General features: G+C 40.1%; 1 protein-coding gene across 24 annotated transcripts in view; it reads right to left on the reverse strand.

The window, feature by feature from the left end:
* Ccdc148 (coiled-coil domain containing 148) overlaps positions 1-26,766 on the reverse strand; it is a 310,826-nt gene that overhangs the window by 229,859 nt on the left and 54,201 nt on the right. For 2 of the 24 annotated variants that reach the window (XM_052723790.1, XM_052723789.1), the window contains exon 1: positions 17,135-17,263. The exons of 18 other annotated variants lie outside the window; for them this stretch is intronic. In XM_052723790.1, coding sequence (XP_052579750.1) covers positions 17,135-17,177 — 43 coding nt within the window. In that variant the 5' untranslated portion in view covers positions 17,178-17,263. Of the gene's footprint in view, positions 1-17,134; positions 17,273-26,766 lie in introns of those variants that run through there. 4 more of the 24 variants (XM_052723791.1, XM_052723800.1, XM_052723804.1 and 1 more) reach the window with 4 other exon arrangements.

Here is a 26,766-nt window from a genome sequence, read left to right on the forward strand (position 1 = left end):
CCGTCCCTTGTTCCTTACTAGCAGGGGCAATGCTGGAGAGCTCACCCTGGTGGTAAAGATGGGAGAGAGCTGGCAGGCTGACCAACCCTGCAACTACGCAGGTCTAGAACCAGGGTTATGAGTTGGCCCACCCCAGCATCCACCCCATCTGTGTTCTGCTGGAGCACACGAAGGGCCTGGTCTCACCAACTCAAATTGCAGCATCTCAACAACACAAGGCAACAACAGGATGTCCAAGAGGAGTCCCAGTGAGGGCCCAGCACTGACAGTGTAGCAGAAACCAGAGGCCTCAAACCAGACCAACAAGTCTTTGCAGTGAACACTTGCACATAAAGATATATGGATAAAAGACATTACTGCGTGACTCACTGTATCACACTACAGCTTCCATGACGGGATTTTTCCTTTTTTTCTCTTAAACTTTATTTTATTTTATTTGGGGTAGGGGGAAGGAGGAGGATGCAAGGGCAGAGGATGGATACAAAGGGATGGGAAATGAATGGGATCAAGATGCATGATGTGAAAGACACGAAGAATAAATAAAAAGTAAGTTTAAAAAAGAGACAAATTAACAAATGCATATGGGCTTAACTAAATCTCTACAGAGTAGGTGAAAAGTCGGGACCTCCCTAAAGATGAGAAAAATAAGTAGCAGAGTTATAATTTATAAAATGAAGTAGGTTATTTTTTCACAATATTAAAAGTTATTTTGACCTGTTTTCTAGAGGAAAAACTTTTAATATACTGAAGAAGAAAAAGTTATATTTAGATATAAAAATTGGAAAATCTCTAGCTGTATTAAAAGTTGATAACAATCTTTGGGTGTTTGGTAAAATCCTTGTTATCTTAGAAAACTCATCCTCATAGGTAACTGATTAATCTACATATCCATACTATTATTGTATGGATATCAAAGTACAATAGCTTTGATATGGTATCAAATTATAATCTGTTCCATGTGACAGCTCTCAAAATGTTTTAAATGTTAGTTTAAATATTATGACTAGAATCTAGCTTGAGTAGTAATTTTTTTTCTAATATCCAAAATTCCCTTTTAAATTCTAAGCAGAATGCTGCATGTTCATTGCATTATGGAACACTGTGCATTCTAGTTTGCACATGATAAAGTTTCTGCCCTGGAAAAATGAATGGAGCCAAAATGAGAAGTGATTAGAACTAATCATAGTCAGACTGCTCCACTACATAACAAACACCTCACCGGTAAATTCAAGAACAATGGAAAAGACCTCACTCTAAGGAAAAACCAAAACAAGGTAACCAAGAACAAACTGCTTAAGGAATTTATGGGATTTGTCCTCTAAAAAACTGCAACATGCATTGTAGGAAATAACAGGAAATTTGTGCATAAAGACACTACAAGCCACATATTTAAGAGCAGTAATCTCTGGACTGTAGGGTTACAGTTAATTTTGATTTTGTTATTGCTTAAGCACAATTTCTAAACTTATATCACAAAAAGAAGTATCTTTCCATCTGTCTCTGTCTCTATCTCTGTGTCTCTGTCTCTGTCTCTCTGTCTGTCGGTCTGTCTGTCTGTCTCTCTCTCTCTCTCTCTCTCTCTCACACACACACACACACACACACACACACACACACACACACACATACAAAAAAAAAAAGCTAAGCTGCTTGTAGGTGGAATATTCTGTCCCACCAGCCAGCTCCCAAATAACAACACAGAGATGTATTAATTATAAATGCTTGGCAAATAACTTATGTTTGTTACTAACTAGCTCTTACAACTTATATTAACTCATATTTTTTATCTATGTACTACCACATGGCTTGGTACATTTTTTTTCCACATGGCATGCTCATCTTATTTTCTCTACATCTCCTGGTGACTCCACCATTCTTTCATCCCCTAGCTCTATCCCTGTCTGCATGTCCTACTGAACCTTTTCCTGCATATCTTAAATACAATTTAGCTCTTTATTAAACCAATGAGAGCAACACATCTTCACAGTACACAAAAAGATTATTTCACAACATTTCCCCCTTTATGACTAGTTAAAAAGGAGAGTTTTAACTTTAACATAGTAAAACTATATACAACAAAAACAGTTCAAGTAAGAATTACAGTTATAGTATCTAGTCCATCTGTATTTAGCAAATTTAGAGAAAAAACTCTATTATCTATTTTATATTTGTGAATCTAATGTTTTGTACTAATTTACTTTCTATCCTTAATTTGTATTACAAACCCAAAACTATTTAACTTTTAGACTTCAAACATTTTCTTAGATAAACAATTTAAGCTTTTATGTTTCTCAACTTTACACACTTTACACTTTTGTGAGTTTCTTTTCTGAATTTAGTAACAAGAAAAACATAATTATAACTATCTAGTCTTCAATCTGCATCAGAGACCAGAGAAGGATAAAATATTTCTTGAGTTAAACAGGAAGTGCAGAGCAAACAACTTCCAAAACTATAGAAATGGTAGAAAGAGCTGGCTGCCTGGACAGTCATCCAACATTCTTCTGTGGCATTGGAGCATCCATTTTCAGCCTACAGGCCTAGAATATCTGATAGACTTTTCTGTGAAGAATAATTTTTGGAGGACTGTCCTGCCTTGTCTTGGCAAAGTTCAGCAGTTTCTTTTTTGTGTGTCTTGCTTGTCCAATTTGGATAGCATACTGTCAGCAGTTGAGGCAAGGGCAGATTCTTGCCCAGTGGCTAAATTTTGCCACAAAGAAAGTAAACTCTATATAGAAGTTCTTCGGTGTCCATTATCTCATCTGAAAAAGATTTGTGCTGCCAGAGGTAGATGTGTCTCATTGTCATGAAAAACTTTATGTTATTGAAACATCTTAAATGCCATATTCTGTAGATCTCTGAAGTATTTGAAGACCACCTGTCTATCTAAAATATATCTCTGTTTGACCTTGAAAACATACCTAACATAAATACAAGTTTGATTGTAATAGGTGGATAGCTACTAACCTGCATTTCTTTACTATCCTTAATAGTTTGTAATAATAATTTTCAAGGACTAAAAATTTATATTGCATTGTTAAATTAGTTGCATAGGTACAATACGTCAAACAAGAGTAGTCAAACAAGAGTAGAAACATATGCACAGTATGTTCTAAAAAAAACCTTAAATTTATATCAATGTATAAAAATACCCTAAACAAGAGTATATATACAATATAATAAAAATAACTTTGAATTTGTATCAATATACAAAATATCTCAAACACGAGTAGAAACATATATACAGTATAACAAAAACAACCTTAAATTTGTATTAATATACAAAAATCCATGCCAATGTAAAATATTTAAGACTAGTAGTTGCTTTTATAGTTTAAAAGTAGATTTAATAATCTACTCTTGAGGGCTGGAGAGATGGCTCAGGGGTTAAGAGCACTGGCTGCGCTTCCAGAGGTCCTGAGGCCAATTCCCAGCACCCATATGTTGGCTCACACCATCTATAATGGGTTCTGATGCCCTCTTCTGGCATAAAGTCATACATTCATATAGAGTACTCATACATAAAACAAATAATCTTTAAACAAATAAAAAATCTACTCTTTTATTCTATCATTTCTATATCCCACCCCCATTTTCTTTTCAGAATGAGATCCCTGAATCTAATCTCCTTTGTTCAGCTTTTTTATTCCTGACCACTATCAATAACAACTTGCAACACACCCCCCTCCAAATGATGACAACCCACCATAATCCATCTCTTGGGAATGTGTGTATTTTTCATCTTAGCCATTCTGACAGGCATAAGATGATACCTCAGAGTCATTTGGTTTGCATTTCCATGATGGCTAAGGATGTTGAACATTTCCTTAAATGTCTTTTGGCCATTTGAGATTCTTCTGTTGAGAATTCTCTGTTTAGCTCTGTAGCCCATTCTTTAATTGGATTATTTGATATTTTTCTGTCTAGTTTCTTGAGTTCTTTATACATTTTAGAGATCACTCCACTATCTGACATGGGGTTGGTAAAGATCTTTTCCCATTCTGTAGGATGCCATTTTGTCTTATTGACAGTGTCCTTCACTTTACAGAAGCTTCTCAGTTTCAAGAGGTTCTATTTATTAATTGTTGCTTTCAGTGTCTGTGCTACTGGTGTTATATTTAGGAAGTGGTCTCCCATGCCAATGTGTTCAAGGCTATTTCCCACTTTCTCTTCTATGAGAGTCAGTGTAACTGGATTTATGTTGAGGTCTTTGATCAATTTGGACTTGAGTTTTGTGCATGGAGAGAGATATGGATCTATTTGCATTCTTCTACATGTAGCTATCCAGTTATGCCAGCATCATTTGTTGAAGATGCTTTCTTTTTTCCATTGTATAATTTTGGTTTCTTTGTCAAAAAATCAGGTTTCGTAGGTATGTGGATTAATGTCAGGGTCATCAATTCAATTCCATTGATCAATATGTCTGTTTTTATGCCAATACCAAGCTGTTTTTGTTATTGTAGCTCTATAGTAGAGCTTGAAGTCAGGAATGGTGATGCCTCTGAAAGTTCCTTTATCATATAAAATTGTTTTGGCTATCCTGGGTTCTTTTTGTTTTTCCATATGAAGTTGAGTATTGTTCTTTCAAGGTCTGTGAAGAATTGAGTTGGGATTTTGATGGGGAATGCACTGAATCTGTAGATTGCTTTTGGTAAAATTGCCATTTTTACTATTTTGATCCTACCTATCCACAAATATGGGAGCTCTTTCCATTTTCTGATATCTTCTTCAATTTCTTTCTTCAAAGATTTAAAGTTCTTGTCATACAGGTCTTTCACTTGTTTGGTTAGAGTTATCCCAGGATATTTTATGTTATTTGTTGCTATTGTAAAGGGTGATATTTCTCTAATTTCTTTCTCAGCTCATTTATCATTTCTATATAGGAGGGCTACTGATTTTTTTTTAGTTAATCTTGTATCCTGCCACATTGCTGAAGGTGTTTATCAGCTGTAGGAGTTCTCTGGTGGAATCTTTGGGGTCACTTATGTATACTATCATATCATCTGCAAATAGGGAAAGCTTGACTTCTTCCTTTCCAATTTGTATCCCCTTGATCTCCTTTTGTTGTCTTATTGCTCTAGCTAGAACTTCAAGTACTAAATTGAATAGGTATGGAAAGAGTGGACAGCACTGTCTTGTTCCTGATTTTAATGGAATTGCTTTGAGTTTCTCTCCATTTAATTTGATGTTGACTGTTAGCTTGTTGTATATTGCCTTTATTATGTTTAGGTATGTTCCTTGTATTCCTGATCTCTCCAGGACCTTTATTGTGAAAGGGTGTTGGATTTTGTCTAAGGCTTTTTTCAGCACCTGAGATGATCGTGTGGTTTTTTTCATTTAGTTTGTTTAGATGGTGGATTGATTACATTGACAGATTTTCATATATTGAACTATCCCTGTATCCCAGTGATGAAACCTACCTGATCATGATGGATGATTTGTGTGTGTGTTCTTGGATTCGGTTTGCTGGTATTTTATTGAGAATTTTTGCATCAATGTTCATGAGGGAGATTGGTCTGTAATTCTCTTTCCTAGTTTCATCTTTATGTGGTTTGGGTATCAGAGTAACTGAAGCCTCATAAAAAGAGTTTGGCAATGTTCCTTCTGTTTCTGTTGTTCGGAACAATTTCAGGAGTATTGGTATTAGCTCTTCTTTGAAATTAGGGAATAATTCTGTGCTGAAACCATCTGACCCTGGGCTTTTTTTGGTTGGGAGACTTTTGATGACTGCTTCTATTTCCTTAGGGGTTATAGGTCTACTTAAATTGTTTATCTGATCTTGATTTAATTTGGTATGTAGTACCTATTCAAAAAATTATCCATTTCTTTTGCATTTTCCAATTTTGTGGAGTACAGGCTTTCAAAGTATGACCTAATGATTATCTGGATTTCCTTAGTGTCTGTTATTATATCCCCCCTTTTCATTTCTGATTTTGTTAATTTGGATATTCTCTCTCTGCTTTTGGTTAGTTTGGATAAGGGTTTGTCTATCTTGTTGATTTTCTCAAAGCACCAACTCTTTGTTTCATTGATTCTTTGCATTGTTCTTTTTGTTTCTATTTTATTAGTTTCAGCCCTCAATTTGATAATTTTCTGTCTTCTACTCCTCCTGGGTGAGTTTACTTCTTTTTGTTCTAGAGTTTTCAGGTATGCTGTTAAGTTGCCAGTGTGAGATTTCTCCAACTTCTTTATGGGGGCATTTAGTGCTTTGAACTTTCCTCTTAGCACTGCTTTCATAGTTTCCCATATGTTTGGGTATGTTGTGCCTTCATTTTTGTTGAATTCTAGGAAGTCTTTAATTTCTTTCTTTATTTCTTCCTTGACCCATTGATGATTCAGTTGAGCATTGTTCAGTTTCCATGAATTTTAGGCTTTCTGCATTTTGTGTTGTTGTTGAATTCTAACTTTAAGACATGGTGGTCCAATAAGATACAGAGGGTTATTCCAACTTGTTTGTATCTATTGAGATTTGTTTTGTTACTGAGTATGTGGTCAACTTTAAAGAAGGTTCCATGGGATGTTGAGAAGAATGTATATTCTTTTGCGTTTGGGTGAAATGTTCTATAGATGTCTGTTAGGTCCATTTGAGTCATAGCATCTATCAGTTCTCTTATTTCTCTGTTAAGTTTCTATCTGGCAAATCTGTCCAGTGGTGAGAGTGGGGTGTTAAAGTCTCCCACTATTAGCCGGGCGGTGGTGGCGCACGCCTTTAATCCCAGCACTCGGGAGGCAGAGCCAGGCGGATCTCTGTGAGTTCGAGGCCAGCCTGGTCTACAGCGCGAGATCCAGGAAAGGCGCAAAGCTACACAGAGAAACCCTGTCTCGAAAAACCAAAAAAAAAAAAAAAAAAAAAAAAAAAAAGTCTCCCACTATTAGTGTGTGGGATTTGGTGTGGGGTTTGAGCTTTAGTAATGTTTCTTTTACAAATGTAGGTGCCCTTGTATTTGGGGCATAACTGTTCAGAATTGAGACTTCCTCTTGGTGGATTTTTCCTGTGAGAAATATGAAATGCCTTTCTTCAACTCTTTTGATTGATTTTAGTTTGAAGTCTATTTTCTTAGATATTAGGATAGCTACACCAGCTTGTTTCTTAGGTCCTTTTGATTGGAAAGTTTTTCCCAACCTTTTACTCTGAGGTAATGTCTGCTTTTGAGGTTGAGGTGTGTTTCTTGTCTGCAGAAGAAGGATGGATCCTGTTTACGTATTCATTCTGTTAGCCTGTGTTTTTTTTATAGGCGAATTGAGTCTATTGATATTAAGGTATATTAATGACCTGTGTTTGTTAATTCCTGTTATTTTGGGTGGTTGTGTGTGTGTGTGTGTGTGTGTGTGTGTGTGTGTGTGTGTGTGTGTGTTTCCCTTCTTTGGGATTTGTTGATGGAGGTTATCTGTTGCCTGTATTTTGATAGTTGCAGCTAGTTTCCTTGGGTGGGAGTTTTCATTCTAGTACTTTCTGTAGGGCTGGATTTGTGGATATGTAATGTTTAAATCTGGTTTTGTCATGAAATATCTTGTTTTCTCCATCTACAATGATTGAAAGCTTTGCTGGGTATAGTAGTCTGGGCTGGTATCCATGGTTTCTTATTATCCCCAGAGCATCTGTCCAAGACTTCCTGGCTTTCATAGTTTCCATTGAGAAGCCAGGTGTAATTCTGATAGGTCTGCCTTTATATGTTTTTTGACCTTTTTCCTTTACTGTTCTTAATATTCTTTCTTTATTCTGTATGCTTAGTGTTTTGACTATTATGTGATGAGAGGACTTCTTTTTGTAGTCCAGTCTATTTGGTGTTCTGTATGCTTCTTGCATTTTCATAGGCTTGTCTCTCTTTAGGTTGAGAAAGTTTTCTTCTATAATTTTGCTGAATATATTTTCTGTGCCTTTGAGCTGGATTTCTTCTCCTTTTTCTATCCCTATTGTTCTTAGGTTTGGTCTTTTATGGTGTCCCAGATTTCCTGCATGTTTTGTGTTAAAAATTTTCTGGATTTATCATTTTCTTTGGCCGATGAATCTATTTTCTCTATCGCCTGAGATTCTCTCTCCCATTTCTTGTGTTCTGTTGGTTATGCTTGTCTCTGTAGTTTCTGTTTGTTTACTCATATTTTCCTTTTCCTGAATTCCCTCCGTTTGTGTTTTCTTTATTGCCTCTATTTCAATTTTCAGGTCTTGAACTGTTTCCTTTACCTGTTTGATTGTTTTTCTTGGGTTTCTTGACTTCCTTTAAGAAATTTCTTGATTTCCTCCAATTTTTTGTTTGTCTTTTTCTCCATTTCTTTAAGTGAATTTTTCATTTCCTCTTTTAGGTCTTCTATCATCTGCATAAAGTTGTTTTTAAGGTCATTTTCTTCTGGGACATCTGCTTTAGGATGTTCAGGTCTTGCTATTGTAGGATCACTAGGTTCTAGTGGTACTGTGTTGCTCTTTATGTTGTTTAATATGTTCTTACACTCCCATCTACCCATTTCTTCCTTTAATCTGAACAGGTGGGGCCCCAGGTCACTCTTCTTCCAATTGGTCCAGGTGGGGCCTCTGGCTCCTGTGGTTGTTCTTCTTCATAATTTGTCCAGGTGGGGTCTTACAGCTCTGGTAGTCACTGTCCCCAATTCATGCAGTGTGAGCATATGGCTCCAGTGGTCACTGGTGTCTCAGGGGATGGTTGGCTTGGTGGGGTGGGGGAGGAAGAGGCAGCTGCCTGGTCCCTGGGGCTCCAATGGCTGAGGGGAGGGGCATGGAATGTTCCCCTTGGGTCTAGAGGTTAGTGACCTGGTCTGCCCAGTCCAGAGATCTGGGACTTACCTGTTCCCAATTGGTGCAGAGTGGGCTTATGGCTCCTGTGGTCACTGATGCCGCAGAAGATCTCCATACATTTTTTTTTCAACATGGCATGTTCATCTTGCTTCTCCCTGATTCTCCTGGTGACTCTTCCCTTCTTTCATCCCTCAGCCCTCTCTCTCTCTCTCTCTCTCTCTCTCTCTCTCTCTCTCTCTCTCTCTCTCCCCACAAATCCCACCTAACCTCTTCCTGCCTAGCTATTGGCCATTTAGTTCTTTATTAAACCAACGAGAGCACACATCTTCACAGTGTAGAAAAAGATTGTTCCACAACAGCTGCTAATAGTTATTTTACCATATATTAGGAAAACTCTCACAGTTTCTTTATTTTAGCAGTTATAAAAGAAACCAAATTTTATGATATCAAGAATCTTTTCAGACATGAACTTGAAAATATGTGCGAGTATTATTAGCTACACTGAAACAAAATTGAGCTATTTATTACAATCTTTTCTGCTAGAAGACAGGGTATACTAAAATATAGTTTGCAAATCTTAGAATTAAAAAATTCTCATGGTCAGTTTTAATGTTCTGTAATGACAAATAAACAGCTTAATTTATTTTTCCAATTATAAAGGTACTACTTAAAATAATGTCAAATTGCATAGAAATTTACTTTTTAAAAAATCTTCTGGCAGCCAGGTCGTGGTGGTTCACACCTTCAATCCCAGCACTAGGGAGGCAGAGGCAGGTGGATATCTGTGAGTTCAAGGCCAGTCTGGTCTACAGAAGGAGTTCCAGGACAGTCAGAACCATTACACAGAGAAACTCTGTCTTGAAAAACAACAATAACGAAAAACTGTCTGGCTCTATTCAGTCCTGATACACAGTTATATTTAACCTTAGAAATTATTTCCAAAGTATTTCTATGCACATACAAGTACTATTGTAATCTCCATAGAAATGTAATAATGGCATATGCACAGTTGCATAAATTGGTTTTCATTTAATAATATAACTTGACCATCTTTCCTTTTCACCCATGTATATAAATCTACATGGACCTTAATGGCCATGTGGCAGGGAGAGAGGGGTAGGTTGGGAGGGGGAGTCTGGGGGGTGGAAAAAGGGAAGAGGGGGATCTTTGATTGGTGTGTAAAATGAATGAAAAAAATTTTCCTAATAAAAATAAATGAATAAATATAACTTTATCAATATAAAAATGTCTATATTCAATAATATACTGAAAACAAGCATCTGAGAGAACATTTTAATTCTTAAGCATTAATTGACTTATTTTGCATGTGGGGTAGGTGGGCATGAGTCGTGCATGCTGTGAGCATGCACTTGTGGAGATCAGAGAGCAGTGTGCAAGAGTCAGTGTGCTTCCACTATGCAGGTATCAGAAATTGAACTCAGGCCATCAGGCTCAAAAGTGAGGGAATGCTTTGGCCCAATGAGCCATCGTGTTAGGCCAAGAAAGAAATTTTTCTAGAAAAAATTCATTCTGCCCTTTTACTGCAAAATAAAATCAATAGTCAGACAAGAAATCTATAAAATCTCCGCCCCTCTCATAATTCATAAGCATTGGCTTATGAAGCAAATTCCACATATACTCAACCTTTTGGAAATGTCTTTATTTTTATGTCTGCAATAGTTCAGAGAGGCTAAATCAACCTTGCTTTAAAAATGATTCAAATGCAAACCTAATTATACCAATGCTTTTCCAGGTTGGAGGATAGAGTTGGGTAGAGAGGGCAGTTAACCCAGGGAAAGAGCCAAGACAGGCCAGTCTCTGCAAATCTCTAGAATTCCACAGAAAAAAAAAGTGAGAGCAGCCAAAATGGGGTCCCTCCGGCCCTTTTCTCCCTTTATAATTCCCAAAGCTATTGCAATAATTATAATAGCCTAAGATAAAAGGAATATACACCTATCTTAAGGCAATATGCTCTCTGTTATAAGGTGTGAGAGCAGAATGGTTGAGTTTACACAGCTTGTACTGTTAGTCTTAGACATTCCGACAAGAAACCATGATGGGTCTCAGTTTTGGCAAATCAGCTGGAGAGACGTAAGTAACTATTTGTTTAAAAAAATACAATTTCATGTGACGATGGTGGTGAGCATAATCCCAGCACTCATGAGGCTGAGGCAAGAAGGTCATACATTCAAGCCCAGCCTGGGCTATATAATGAGACCATCTCAAAATAAAACAAAAATGAAATTTCGTTCCTAATTTTGCCCTTGAACATGGGAATGATGAAAAGGGAGTGGTCTGTGAGCCTGCTATTTATGGAGATTCAGCACTCCTCCTCCTTCCTTGACTTGCCATTTGGACATCCTCAGATGTGACACTGTTAACCATCAGATGACATTTGGAAATGGACTTTCCAAAGCACCAGGACCTGCTCGGAGAATTTCAGCTGTCCCTTCTCGATTCCTTTCCGGTGTCTCTGGCAGGACGCATGTCACAGAACTTACTGCTCTAGTCTTCTGGATAGAGCTCTACAGTACCCTTCCACCCATTTAAGAGAATGGATGGAAGCAGCAGCTTCCATCACACAACTGCATGACTGAGTAATGGCTCGAAAATCCAAACAGACCAGAAATCCATCACCTACCCAGGAGATTCTTATTACTTTCCAGGACGGAGCACAAATTCAGCATAGGTGACAAGAACGTAGACCCTTGGTTTGCCTTAACCCTAAACCATGAAGATAGATTCTCAAACACACAATGCTATGAAAGAATGATGGTGCCCCAAGAGATGTCCACGTGGGACCTAGCTCTCAGAACCTTTGCTGTGCCATACTGCATGGCAAAGGGCAAAGAGGGTAACAGAGAGCAGTGAGGATGCTGGACTGTCCAGTGCCTGGTGTAATCACAGGGTCTTTATAAGGGGGGGGGGCAGAGACGGACACATGATGACAGAGGCATAGGTCAGAAAGAAGAGTGATGTCACACATAGAGTCTAGAGGGTGGAGGGGTCAGGCCAACGCAGGCAACCTAGAGGCTGCAAAGTTGAAGGAAATACATTCTCACTCCCCTAGAGATTCCAAATCCTTGCTGATAACCTAATGTTGCTCACTGAAACCCATTTTGGAGACCTGACCAGCAGAACGGTACGGAATAGTTTGTGTTTTTGAAGCCACTGGCTCTTTAGGAATTTTTTTCTCCACAACAGGAATCTGAGAACTCTTTTGAAACCCCCCCCCCTTACCTTTGCACACACACTATCACTGGCCTTTGCAATACCCTTCCCTAAGCTACCTCTTTGGCTTGTACTTCTCAGCCTCATCTCAAGCATGCTACTGGAGACTTTTCTAGTTCAGACAGATGATTTTCCCCTCCCTGTCCTATGGTGGCACCTTGTGTATATCCCCACTGCTTCTCTTACTGATGCATTTACTCCAACATTCACTGAACATCTACCACATACTAGATTAGGGGGAAAATACTGTATTCAGGTCCCTGTAGAGACTCCTTCCTTCACTATTTCACTTAGACAGCCCTGTTCACTCCTAATCACTGCATTAGGCATCTACTTGTCAGAGCCCCCAAACTTGGTCACCTGTCAGCCATTTCTGAATCTCCCAGATCACTTCCTGGAGCATCATATACTTGATGTGTATGGGTGTTTTGCTAGTGTATGTCTGTGTACGACGTGTGTTGTGTGTGGTGCCTGTGGAGGCCAGAAGAGGGCATCAGATCATCTGGAACTGGAATTACAGATGGTTGCAAACCACCATGTGGATGCTAGGAATTGAACCTGGTCCTATGGGAAAAAAGGTCTGTGTTCATAACCACTAAACCATTTCTCCAGCGCCTTCCTGGAGCATCATGGCCCTATCAAGTTGCAATAATGATGTGACAGCCAGCCTGAGATTTCTAGTTAACTTTACTTTTAATTTTACATAGTCATACAATTTTATAAAGATTTGAAGTGATTTGTGAGAGAAACTGTTTCAGACACCTTCTTTACCAAATGATTAAAAACCCTGTCCTTTTTCTTGTGAGTAGCTGTCACAAATGCATTGCTCTTTCTCTTGATTACAAGCTTCTTCATTAAAAGAAAACTGTTCATGCCAAGACCACAAGCAAGGTTATGAAGTTCAATAATTCAATGGAATTTTGATGTGCTTTTCCCTATTACTGCTGAGAAATTTTACCATCTGAAGTTTGAAAAGGGCAGAGACAGTGATGTGCTAATATTCACAATCCTCTTTCATCTTCCTTCCTAACAGATCCCAGTTTTGTTTAAGGCTAGAATATTGTTCTTTTGAGGCTCTATGTGAGCATGCAGTAGAGTTTCAGCCAGTGAGATTTAAGCAATGAGATGTAAGAAATCAGGGACCAGATTTGCTTTATTTGCAGCCTACACACACACACACACACACACACACACACACACACACACACACACACACACACTTCCCTGACTCTCTCTTCTTCATGCCTGAAATGCAAGTGTGAAACCAGATGTGGAAAAACAACTGTAGAGGGACTATTTGCATGAAAAATACACATAAGAATCTTAGAGAAGCAAGCCAAAAGGAAGCTGGGCCATTGACATCAAGATTCTGCTGTACTTACCCTGCACTGGTCCCTCTGGACATGGTATTATGAGAAAAATAAATCTCCAAGTTTCTGCACTCAGGCTATGTCATTTCCAACCACACAAAATTCTCAACTGCTGAAATACTGGGATAATATAAAGCACCCTCCACAGAAAAGAGCCTTAAGGGCCCCTCCATTTAAAGCAGCATAAAAGTTGTTCTAGAGAATGACACAATATAGATAGATGTATTAGAAAATATCACTGTCATTGCACTTCAAAAGTAGCATCTAGCAAAATCCATTTAAAAACTCCACTAGAGTAGAATGTTCAGTTTCGACATAGCTGGAGGAAAGTGTGTAAAAGGGTGTGTGGGTGGTTCTGGAAGAAGAACGAAAAAAAATACTCCACAACTTAATTAAACTGCTAAAAAGCAATACAAAAAAAAGATGCAAGGGAAAAAAGAATGTCTGTGGGTTTGTAATGCTCTACAATGAATAGTTTTTCCACAAAGGATCAATTATACAGGAAGCAATTTTCTTGTAAAATGTTATATGAAAGTTGTTTAATTTTAATAAAAAAATAGCAATCTTAGCAACAAAGACTATGAAACTGCTTCGTGACGGTGCTACAATATGGTAGATGCTAATACATCTTGAATAAATGAAATAGTTACAATGGGTAAGAGATGTTTATTCACTTTTTGTGTTACTGCCAGTTGAGATTTGAAAAGACTCCTATGCTAATAAGTAGAAAAAAAAAAGAAAAGAAATATCCCAATTAAAGGTGTTAAGGTGATATTTACAGGGAAAGAGAGGAAAGGATAGCAGAAAAGCAAAAAAGGAACAAAAAGAAAGAAAATCACTTACTTCCTGTTTCCTTTTTCCAGGCACCTCAAGGTTGGGTCATTGAAAAAAAAAAAAAAAAGAGTCTCCTGTCTCCTCCTTCTCTGAAGGCGAATTTGCAGCTGAGAGGAGGCAGAGCGGGGTAACACGGAAGCTGTTAGTAGTCCACTTAGCTAGTCATCTGCAGTGAGACACATGCCGTGGACCCCAGACAGATCCTTGCTTATTGATAGATGTGTGGCAGTGTAGCACTGCACCTCGGTGAGATTTGAGGTAAGAGGTCCTGAGAGACGTTAGGTAGTCAGGAGAGGCCTAGCTCCACCCCTTCCCAAGGTAGTTTCAACCTATCCTTGATGGAAGTGATAATGCTTCAGCTATCTCTGATGTCACAATCTCTTGTGAAAGAATCACGTTGCATCATCCAAATGATGATTTTAAAATTGTTCTGTGAAAAATCTAAGTTTTTATTAAAGCTAGGGAGAAGAAAGGAATAATACATTTCTATCTTGTAGATTTTGCCTGTTGAGTAGGATTGGGGGTAAGAGGAGCTAGTCATCATATAACTCAGGAACAGTGAGTACACAGGATTTTCTTCTTGAATTTAAATGTACCATCAAGGGCTGGAGAACTTGCTCAGTGGGTAAGGGCACGTGTTGCTCTTGGAGAGGTCCTGGTTCTGTACACAGCACCCACAAGTCAGCTCATAATGATCTGTAGCTCCAGTCAGGTGATCTGATGCATTTTTCTGGTCTCCAAGGGCACCAGACACTTATGTGGTACACAGACTTACATGCAGCCAAAATGCTCACACATATAAGATGAAAAGAAATCTAAAAGAAAAAAATGAATGTACCATCAAAATACTTTGATCCAAGCCAGAAATGGTGGCACATATCTTTAACCTCATTTCTCAAGGGTCAGATGAAATCCTGTGAGTTCAAGGCCAGGAATGGCTAGACAGTGAGACCCTGCCTTAAATAAATAAATAAATAAATAAATAAATAAATAAATAAATAAATAAATAAATAAATAAATAAATAAATAATAAATGAATGAATGAATAAATAAATGAATGAATGAATGAATGAATGAATAAATAAGATAGATGATTGATAGATAGATAGATAGATAGATAGATAGATAGATAGATAGATAGATAGATACTATGATAGTTAATAATATGAAATACTGGCATAACTACCACTTGTTGGTAGCAGTCAATGAGAGATAAATTAAAATGATTATTTACAATATGCCCAATCAAAATAACAAAGAGAGGAGTAGGGAATCCAAGGTCAGGACTGTATACACAAAGAGGATGAGGTATGTGTAGGAGGGGAGGGAACACCCGTGCTTGCAAAGGGCCAGGGATGTATCTCAGTCAGTTGAGTGCCCAGCATGCATAAAGTTCTGGAGTCAATCCCTGGCACACAGAAAATCAGGTATGGAATGAATTACTCCAGAACTGGGGAGGCAGGAGGATGAGAAATTCAAGGTCTTCCTCAGCTACACAGTGAATTTGAGGCCAGCCTGAGATACAAGAGATGAGATCCTCCCCCTTCCCTCAAAAAAAAAAAAAAAATCCAGGAGCCTGGAGTTGAAGTGAGTTCTTTACCAAATGCTAATCCAAAGTGAAAAGGTAAGAAGTTGGGCAACATTAAACTAAGAACTTCTGCATAGAAATGAAAAGGCAACTGGCAACCTAAACATTAGGGAAATGTATTTGCTCTCCAAGCATTTTCCTTATAAAAGTGTGGGTCAGAAGTATATTTGAAAAACACATATAAATTAATAAGAAAAAAGCTGACAAGCTATAAAAAATGGAGTAGAAAATCTGGACAGTCCACAACAAAAAGACACCTTCACGTACTAAAAGACATTTGACTTCACTTGTTAAGAAAACCCAACTTGAGTCACAACTTGATAGCACCATCAGCATACGATGGTAGCTAAAACTGAAAAGAAAATGCTCAGTGACAGAGAGAGAGAAGAACCAAACACTTACATGCTTAGTAGGGGCATAAATTGGTGTATATTCTTCAGGAAAATTGTTTGGCTTTTTTTGTCTTGCTATTCTAGTCCTACATATATTCAGTAGAAATGTGCACATGTCAACATCAGAAGACGCATGCAAGCGCACTCCTAACAGTCCATTAAAGATGACCTCGATGCTATGATCTGAATGCTGACATCAGCTCAAAACGGATTATGCTAGTAGGAGGGACCTTATGGGAAGTTATAAAGTAGCAAAGACTCCTCTCTCTGCACTGAAATGAGAGTCCCAAGGAGACTAAAGGAATGTGATTTCCTTTACCATCATTATGGGATAGCTCTCAAAGTGAAGAGCACACTGTCATCAGGCATCAGATATGCTGGCTCACCACCCCTAGGACCATAATAAGTGAGGATGTGCTATTTATTCATCACCCACAGTGGTAGAATAAGGTCAGGCACAGGTACAGTTTCACTTGGATTTTTAGTTACCAGGGATTCGAGGAAGAGTGTGTGGTAAAAATCACCCAATATTAGCATTCCAAATGCTATTTGGATTTAGAAAATGATACTCTTGGTCCTGTCCAAAGGGAAATGTGAGAAGACACAAGGTGTGTAAATGGCAGACACCATTCTTCTTCCAAGCACAGAATTAAATTAACTGCTACCAGAGCTCACTTACAGCTGCCATCTGAGGTTTATTTGACATAATAACACGACACAATTGACCAACTTGGTGAAGAGTACTCAGCTACTTTGGAAACCAAATCTGCACACTCTAAGAGCACAACATATTTCATGCTCAAAAAAGTCACTGTAACCTGTTAATATTATAGTAAGTTTAAATGATGACATATAGCTTTGCGTAAATATAAAATTCTAAAGCAAGGTACAAAATAAGAATATTCTTATTTAATAAAAATGTGTATAAAAACATCTAGGCTGGGGGAGATGGCTCGTTAGATAAAGTACTTACCATGCAAGTATGAGGGCCCTGGATCCATGTAAAAGCTGGGCATGGCAGTGTGTACCTATAACCACAGGGCTGGAGGAATTAGAGACAGGTGGATCCCCCGGGAGCTTGCTGGCCAGCCATTGTAGCCCAGTGAGAAACCCTGTCTCAAAAAAACTATGGTGAAAAGATATAGGAGGACACCTCTGTAGACCTCTGGCCTCCACATATGCACACACAGGTGAATGCACACCAACACGGGCCCCAGCACAGACGTACACACACAGACACACACAAACCCACACACCACACATATAAATATATATCTTTTCCTCTTCCTTAAGTCATTCAAAGTGGGACACGCACACACCCATTTTTTGACGAAGAGTTTCTCTGCGTAGCCCTGACTGTCCTGGAACTTGATCTGTAGACCAGGCTGGCCTAGAGCTTAAAGACCGGCCTGTCTCTGCCTCCCAAGTGCTAAGATTAAAGGCATGCTCCCCCACTGTCAGGCAAACCACTTTTAATCTGGATCTTTTAAAGTAGGAAGATATGCCTTTAACTCAGATCTTTTGAGGTGGGAAGATCTTCCTTTAATCTGGGCCACATCTTCGGCTGGCAGTCTATTAAAGGATACAGTGTGGTGTTATCTACATCACACTTCAAAGCATGTCTTCTGATTCATTCTGTCCTCATAAGAGCCTTGGAGAGGGTAAGATGTGGATCCCAGACCAGCAGCTCCTGTCCACACTGAGGCACCTGCACAGTCTCCTGGGGGAGCTTCGAACTGAAAGCACCCACTGGGAGGGTGCAAGGCCCAGCAGCAGCACAAGCCTTGCCGAGCTCCACCGGGCTCAGGGCCAGGGGCTGCCAGCCCGTGTCAGGGAACTGGCCCAGCTGCTGCCAGGGAAAGAGAGCAGACAAGGCTCCCTTAACTGGCCAGGGAGGAGACTCATCAAAACCCTCCCACCGCCAGTATACAGTTTTTGTCTGCTGTGTGTCCTTGGGTGTCACTTCTTAACCGTCTCTATCTTTACCAGAGAGAGAGCGAGAGAGGGAAATTATTGGATGCACACATGCTTCAAAAGAACAACCCAGTTACATAGTTTCCAGTAAGTTATCACCATGGATGATAATCCTATTTTTAGGAATTTGTTTGTAGGACAATTGTTAAAGAAAGATTTTAATGTGCAAATACGTCTACCTAGTGTTGCATTGGTGAAACATCAGAACACCTGTGGTAACTTCCTGACCATCTTCGGTGTTCCCAGCAGGCCTTCCTGTCCCCCTTTACCCAATAACAACGGACCCTGTTGCCACCACTGTCACAGGCCTCGTCAACTATACAATGTTATGTTGGCTCCAACATCATGGTTCATGGGTGACTCAATTTTAGGCATGTGATTCAATAGAGCCAACCACAAGTTAAGAATGTGTTTGTACAGATATTTGTGTTTTCTTTCCTCAGTTTATTTATTGTGCAATGTAACATCAGTTAAGAGAATACCAGTGGTTATCATATTTTAGTTTGAGATACTAAAAGACTGTCCCTCCAGGGACATTGTTACTTAGTCTAAAATTTATCATGCATTTGTGGTTGTATGAGGGATAGTTATATCATGTTCGGCACAATTGTGACCTCATTAAATATATAATGTTTTTGTGATTGTACCTGCAATAAATACATGTTAGGTGTAATTATGACCTGGATATTGTTTTCATTTAAAAGCTAAGCATGACATAAGGAGATATGATTATGTGTCAAGTTGACAAGAGGTAGATTTGTGATTGGTATTCTTGGTTGTCAACTTGACTACATCTGGAATTAACTAAAACCCAGGAGTCTGGGTATACCTGTGAGGAATTTTTTCTTAATTAAATCATTCAGAGTGGGAAGAATCACTTTTAATCCAGATCTTTTGAGGTAGGAAGATCCACTATTTTTTTTTAATCTGGGCCACACCTTCTGCTGGCAGCCTCTATAGAGGGCTTGGAAGAAGGAAACTTGATCTCTTTGCCTGCTTGCTCTCACTCACAAGTCCATTCCTTCACTGGCATTGGAGCCTACCTCTTTGGGATTCCCGGGTATCATAAAGATCAGCTGAGACGTCGAGCCTCATAGACTGAACAACTACCGGATTCTTGAACCTTCCATTGTAGACAGCTATTGTTGGACTAGCTGAACAACAGCCTGTAAGTCATTCTAATAAATCCCATTTATATACATATAAAGATTCATTCTATAACTTCTGTTCCTCTAGAGAACCCTAATACATGCACATGTATATTTACTATGTATATGTAAATATATGTATACATACTTTGTGAATGACTACAAAGCTACACATAAAAAATGCTACAGGGGGAAAAAATCAATGTAAATTCAATAATTTTTTGCTCTATATTTATCACATTTTTTAAAAGAAGAAAAAGAATGTTTCCTCTTAAAGTTTTACTTTAAACTAACTTCTATATTTTTAAACCATCACTGACTTGATGGAAAGTTGCAAGCACTGTAGAAAGAAATCAATTTTCTGAGGGAGGCTTCGATTTCATGAAAGTTGCTGCCCTCCTTACCCGCTACTCCTACATTCTTGAGAATGTCATCCTACAAACAAAACAATCTTCTATGTAGCCACTAGACAGCCCTCAGCAAGACCTAACATCGATAATATCGCTATCAACTTCGCCTCCGCTGTCACTGGAGTTCTGCCGATTGTTCTGGCAACGTCCTTCACAGCAAGAGCCCCTGGTCAGAACCAAGGCCTGCGCTCAGTTGCCCTGTCTCTTTAACCGCCTTCCGTCAGCCTTGCTACTCCGTCTGCCTTTGACAGTGATGATCGTGACACTCTGCAGATTACATGCCAGTTTTCTCTGTGATTGCCCTTCAAGCTGAGTTTGTCTGGTGTTTCCTCGTGATTAGATGCATGTTAAGTCTGTGACAGGAGGGATGTGCTCTTCATATTGCAGTTTGATTCCCACTTGTCCCTGGTATCACTTCCAACATTTAATTAAAGCAGTTTCTGTCAAAAAATCCCACCATAAAGTTGCTCTTTTCTCTGGCAATTAGTGTTTCGTGGAGTCGTAAATTTGAAATTCATTAGGTTTGCCCACTAGATATATAATTTCTGTATTTGATTACCAAGATTCACTGTATCCAATAGGTTACCATCAGCTACTGTTGTTGGGTATCCACCAGAGAAGACTACTTGGACATAAATTTAAGCCAACAGAAAGTCTTCATTAAAGTTTGTGAGTTTCTTTGAACTTGGTTCAGTTGTCTCTGTAGATTTCCCCATCATGATCTTGACTTCCCTTGCTCATATAATCCCTCTTTCCTCTCTTCAACTGGACTCCCAGAGCTGAGCCTGGTGCTCGGTTGTGGATCTCTGTATCTGCTTCCATCAGTTACTGGAAATCTACAGAGACAACTGAACCAAACTCAAAGGAACTCAAGAACTTTAGAGGGACAGCTGTGGAACCTGCATGGGACCGGACTAGGCCCTCTGCATATGGGAGACGGCTGTGCAGCTGGGTCTGTTTGAGGGGCCCCTGGCAGTGTGATCAGGATCTATCCCTGGTGCATAAGCTGGCTTTCTGAAGCCCATTACCTATGGTCGGACACCTGCTCACCCTTGATGCAGCGGGGAGGGGCTTGGTCCTACCTCAACTGAATGTACCAGGCTCAGCTGTGCCCCCATGGGAGAACTTACCCTGTTGGAGTAGAGATGAGCGGTGGGCGGTGGTGGGTGAGAGGCAGGAGGGAGTGGGAGGAGAGATGAAAGGAAAATCTGTGGTGGGTATGTAAAATTAATTTTAAAAAAAGAAAGAAAGTCTTCATTAGCCAGTGACCAACCACATTGGGTGTTTGGGATTCCAGTATACTCCCAAACTTTCTTAGGGTGAGCTTTTAAGCACAAAAGCCATACCCTGGGTTGACATACTTCAATTAGCAAGAACAGTTAGCCAGAAGCAGAATTATATAAGCCCCAAACCAAGGGTAGTCCATTTAGAGACTTTTCCCGAACTATGGACTTGGATGGATTAGATCTTTTCTTTGTTGTTTTGGCAGGCGGTGCTGTCTAGGATGAGTTTTATGGCCTGACTGGTACTTCCATCACGGTGTCAGCTGTGCTAAGATCTGGGGGCCTACTAAGGTCTGGGGGCCTGTTACACTACTACATTTATTTTGATGCTCAAAGACCTCCAATGTGGCCATTGAATCTCCTTTCGCCTGGCTTCTGTGTCCCTGTTTTGTAAAATCAGTGTCCCTGCAGCTCATGATGCTGCAGTTTTTACTTCTGGCATGGCTCAGCTGAGCTCTTCGCTCAGAGCAGAGCACGGCTGGAACCAAAGCCACAACCAGACTGCTCTTGAGCAAAAACCCACCTGCAAAACTGTCCGTGTCCGGTGCAGTTACCTGAGGTGTTAGGACGCAAGTTCTCGTGTGCTTGCTTATCACCAGCCAGGGTCCGCTCAGGGACGGCGGGCTGCTTGCTATCATTGCCATGTGACTGGCTCCATCTTCAAGGCAACCAGGCGAAGTCACCCTCCCACCAACTCCTTAGAATCCCTTGATTTCTTCTCAAGTCCCTGAACTTGGAAACTGTTCTTGTGATAAGATCAGAACTGTTTTATTTTAACTGTCAGTTATCAGGAACCTTAATTATAACTCCAAGCCTCTTTGGCACCATAAGATAACAGGATCACAGACAGAAAGTGCAACGTATTTACACTCCCGAGAGTTACACGTGGTGTGTGCTGGGAGTAGACCTTCTGTGGAAGGTCCTCTTAGAATTCTGCCTCTTACATAGACAGAAAGTGCTAGAATAGTGTCTGGCATTGTAAATATAAATACACTAGCTAATATTACTGCTTATTATATGAAAACTCAAAGGAATTTTCTCAAATAGCCATGCCATGGTAATGACAAAAGTCAGTGAAATAATACTCAGTTGACACCACTGGTGGAACCTTCTGGAAGCTAGTTGGGTAATGTATAATGAAAGCCCAGTAATTCCATTTCCAGGAATCGATACTACCATTACAGTCAGAGGTACACACCCCAAAGAACCAGGATATTAATTACAGTGCAGCATATAATAAACACCCCTTTTTCTCATTTTTAGTTTATGTTGGCCCAAACTCTCAGTTATCCTCCTACCTTAGTCTCCCAAGTGCTGGGACTGCAGGAGTAAGCCACCACCTGGCTAATAAACGCTCTTTTAAACCAAAAATTTCCTTTTAGAGATTGATTAAATCGTATGGCATAGGTATTCAATAGACTATCAGGAAACCTGAAAAAAAATCCATGAAAGGACATGGTTCTGAAAACATTTAATGAGAGAGACAGCCTGGTGCTGCAGATGAGGTGAGGAGTTTCTAAATCACTAGTCCAGTCAGTCTGTCCAAATGCCATCTCTTTTGGGCTACATTTAGCCAAGCTTCTATGGTACCTGCAGAGGATTTTTACCTCTTCATACTTCCATAGGTCAAACAAGCCTTCTGGCATCTCTTTAGAGAGCACCAAGTGTCCTTTGGCAAGATAGGGTCACTTGAAAAGAAAAGGAGCATGACCCGTTGCCATCTGTCTGGCGCTGCCCATCTGCCACAAGGGCATCATGAAAAGGAAGGCCGTGTACTGTCTCCTTCCTTCCTGACTACAGCTTCTTCCAAAGACCCTAAGGGACTAACGGCTGGCTCTTTACTCTAAATCTACTGTCCCATTTACAAAAAGCTGGGGGTTAAAGTGTGCCCAGCCAAGATCTTAGAGGGTAGCTTTTATTTATCTTCAGTTACAACAGAAGTGTTCATCTGATATTAAAAAAAAAATGTATTGGTGATAGAGCAGGCAGAAGCAGAAGGGAACTGGAAGGACCACAATTGCGTACATCACACCATCCAACAGCTGCAATCAGACCCACTTAACAGGTGAGAAAACTGACACTCAGAGGGCTTGCTTACATAACTCATTTACAGATTCACACTTAGGAAGTGGTCAAACTTGATGTTTGGGGTTTGGGTTCTTTGTTTTCATTTATTTAACTTGTATGTACGCGGGGTGGGGCGTGTACAATGTGCTGAAGGGACCACTTGTGAGAGTCACCTCTCTCCTTCCACCATCTGGGTTCCGGGCCTTGAGCTAAGGTCATCAGGCTTGCTGGCAAATACTTCTCCCCACTGTGCCAACTCACCAGCCAAAACTAGGGTCCTAGCTTCACTCTTGTCACCACACTGATGATCTTTTATCTGGTATGTTTATTTTGTTAAAGAAAGAAAGAAAAAGCCAAAGGTTGAAAAAAAGAAATCCCCGAGAAACACCAATGCTTAGCCATCTTCAGCTCTACCACCGCTTACACCATGAAGGCAAATTAATCATATATAAGATCAGGCTAAGGAATTTTCTCACAACCCCTTCAACCCACAAAGAGAGGCTTGAAACTCCATCTCTTCATAGATCCTGGTAACCAAGCTCATTTTTTTCTATCTCATACTACTTGGGCCACAATTCTTAAAACATATCAATGCCCTGTTCCTGTGGTTGTGTGAATGAAACATGGCCCTCCTGGGCTCATGTATCTCATCACTTGCTCCCCAGATGGCAGCATTGTTTAGCAAGGTTTAGGGAGGTGGCCTTGCTGGAGGAAGCTCAGCCTTGAAAGTGGGCTTTGAGATTTCACAGTCTCGCTCCCCTTCCAGTTGGCTCTGTAGCTGGAGAGTTTTCTCTCTGGGTCCTGCCAAGCCCTGGCAGTCCAACGCACACTTATAAAATAATTACTTAGACGCTTATATTACTTATAAACTGTATGGCCATGGCAGGCTTCTTATTATCTACTTTTTCTATCTTAAATTATCCTATTTTTATTAATCTATAAGTTGCCATGTGGCTCGTGGCTTACCGGTACCTTACATCTCGCTTGTCATCGATGCGGCTGCAGTGTCTCTCTCCCTCAGCCTTCTACTTCCCCTAATTCTCTTCTCTTTGTCCTGCCTATACTTCCTGCCTGGCTACTGGCCAATCAGTGTTTTATTTATTACCCAGTCAGAGCAACACACATAACATACAGAACATCCCACAGCATGACTCTCCCTGCTTTGTGCTTGCAGATGCGATTTTACAGCTTCCTTCTCATGCCACCCTGCCTGCTGCTCACTGCCAGGCTTCCCTATCACACCGTGATAGACTCTTACCCCTCTGGAGCCGTAAGTTAAAATAAAGCCTCTGTTCCTCAAGTTGTCTTGGTCACAGTATTTTATCCCAGCAACATAAAAGTAACTAACAGAGAAGTTGGTACCTGAGAGCAGGCTGTTGCAGTGAAGAACATGATCACGTTGGTTTTTAGAACATGGGAGACTCTAACTTTGGACTAGAAAAACAGTTGAATGCTGTAAACGGCACTTTTAGCATCATCTTTTCTAATAGGAGTCTAGAAAACAGTAATGCTGAGAGTGATGTGGCAACTGGACTAGAGGTCATTCCTGTGCTGCCTCATTAAAGAATCTGGTTGTCTTCTGTCCTTGTCCTTAAGAACTTGCCTGAAGCTAAATTAAAAAGTAATGGACTAATTTGGGGTGGGGGGGAGATGAAATTTCAGGACAGCATAACATTGAGTCTGCTGCATGATTGGAACTGATTTCTATTATACAGGTCAACAATGAGAAAGAGCAAGTGGCACAGAAAGAGATACAAAACGTATCATTTGGATAGGAAAAGAACACTAGGAAGCTTAGTGTTGCAGCCTAGGCTTGTGTTGAAAGAGAGGCTGTAATTGGCTAAGGCTGTAATTGGCTAAGAGATTGACACAGTTAAGGAGACACCTTTTGCTATGCAATTAAACAAAGGAAAATGCCTTCCAGGCAAGACCTCCCCCAGCTAAGCTTCCACCTTAGGAAAGAGGGCCTCAGGAGTTTCCTGCTGCTAGAAAGCAAGTGAATAAAAATGCTGTTAAAAATGCAATCCAAGGGGCTGAGTTTTAGAGACATGAAGGATGCAAGAGTAAAGGGGTCATGGACTCCTCCTCTGCTGTCTCATGCAGCCACTGAGGCCATGCCTCGTGTGTCAGGGGAGTCCCTGCATGAAGGCTTTGAGAGAGCAGGAAGCCTTGAGAAGTCATTGTGTAACACTGTCAAAGTAAAGTCTGAGTTATAGTGGAGACCCCAAGATGTAGGAGATGCCAGAGCTGTGAGACATCTTCCAAGGAGTGCTGCATAAAGGGAGGGAGGGCATCCCAAGAAAGAGATATATGTGGCAGGTAGCAAAGCTGGGGGAGGGGAGCCATGTCAGCCCTTTGACAGCAGACAAGGAGCTACCGGATTTGATATTTGCCCTAGTGGATTTCAGTCTTGCTTTGGCCCAGTAGGTCCTCACTATGCCCTCATTCCCATCTTGGGAATGGTAAGGCATATTCCATGCCATTGTATATTGGGAGTAGGTACTTTGCTTTTTGATTTTACAGGGCTCACTGGAAGTGATTGTCTTGGGTCTCAGAAAAGACTTAGGACTTTAAACAGTGTTGAAATTGAGAAAGATTTTGAGGACTTTTGAAGTTGGGCTGAGTTCATTTTGCCATGAGATAGCCATGGACGTCTGGGAGGCAGGGGGTGGAATAGAATGATGAGAATGTCCCCCACTGGTTCATGTGCTTGAACACTTGCTCTCCCACTGGTGATGCTGTTTGGAGATGTTTGGGAGGTTTGTCCTTGCTGAAGGAAGTAAATCCCTAGGGGCAGGCTTTGAGATTCCATAGCCTCGCTTTACTTCCTCTTTTCTCTCTCTCTCTCTCTGCTTCACGCTTAAAGTTGAAGATGTGATCTCTCAGTTTCCCATTCATCTTGCCATGCCAACTGCTTGCTGCCAGGCCTCCCCACCATAATGGACTCATACCCCTCTGGAACCATAAGCCAAAAACAACTTTTTATTCTTTAAATTACCTTTAATCATGATGTTCTACCACAGCAACAGAAAAGTAACTAACACAGTCCCTACAGACAGCAAATTGTCCATTCTCTGGGATTGCTATACTCATGCTCACCCTTCTCCTCACACATATTTTACCTTTCCCCATTGTCCCAGGAAAATTCAGTTGGCATCCACCTTCAAGCATCTTTAATTTTCACCCATACCTACCTCAACAATCTGCTGCATTCTTGTAGTTTTTGCTAGTCATAATCGATATTGGGTAATTAATTCAAATCACAACTATATCGGCAATATGAAAATGCATATATGGTTCTGAACACTCATGTTTACTTGATTGCTTCCTTGCTTCTTGGAACAGCATAACTTCCCAGGTTCATTTAGGACTTTTCTGGTCATGGTCTTGAACCGAATAGTTTTCCTAGGTGTTTTGGATCTTAAGGGAATGAATTTAGAAAACAAGATCTGGATAGCAATGTACACTCAGAGTTATTTGGATGCTATCACTCAGCCCAACCAGGAAACAAAGCTAGTATACTAGGGTGGTTTCAATTGCTATGATAAAACACCATGACCAAAAGCAACTTTCAAGGAAAGGTTTTATTTGAATTACATCCTGGATTACAGTCCACTGACCTAGTAAGATGTAGTCATACCACTTATGGAATCATTGGTTGCTAATGACACCACAATTCACAGGTGCAAAAATTGGCATGAAAATTCTACACATGGATTCAGA

This window comes from Peromyscus californicus, unplaced genomic scaffold, assembly GCF_007827085.1.
Source record: "Peromyscus californicus insignis strain IS unplaced genomic scaffold, ASM782708v3 Scaffold_7__1_contigs__length_154581171, whole genome shotgun sequence".
Taxonomy (NCBI): Eukaryota; Metazoa; Chordata; class Mammalia; order Rodentia; family Cricetidae; genus Peromyscus; species Peromyscus californicus.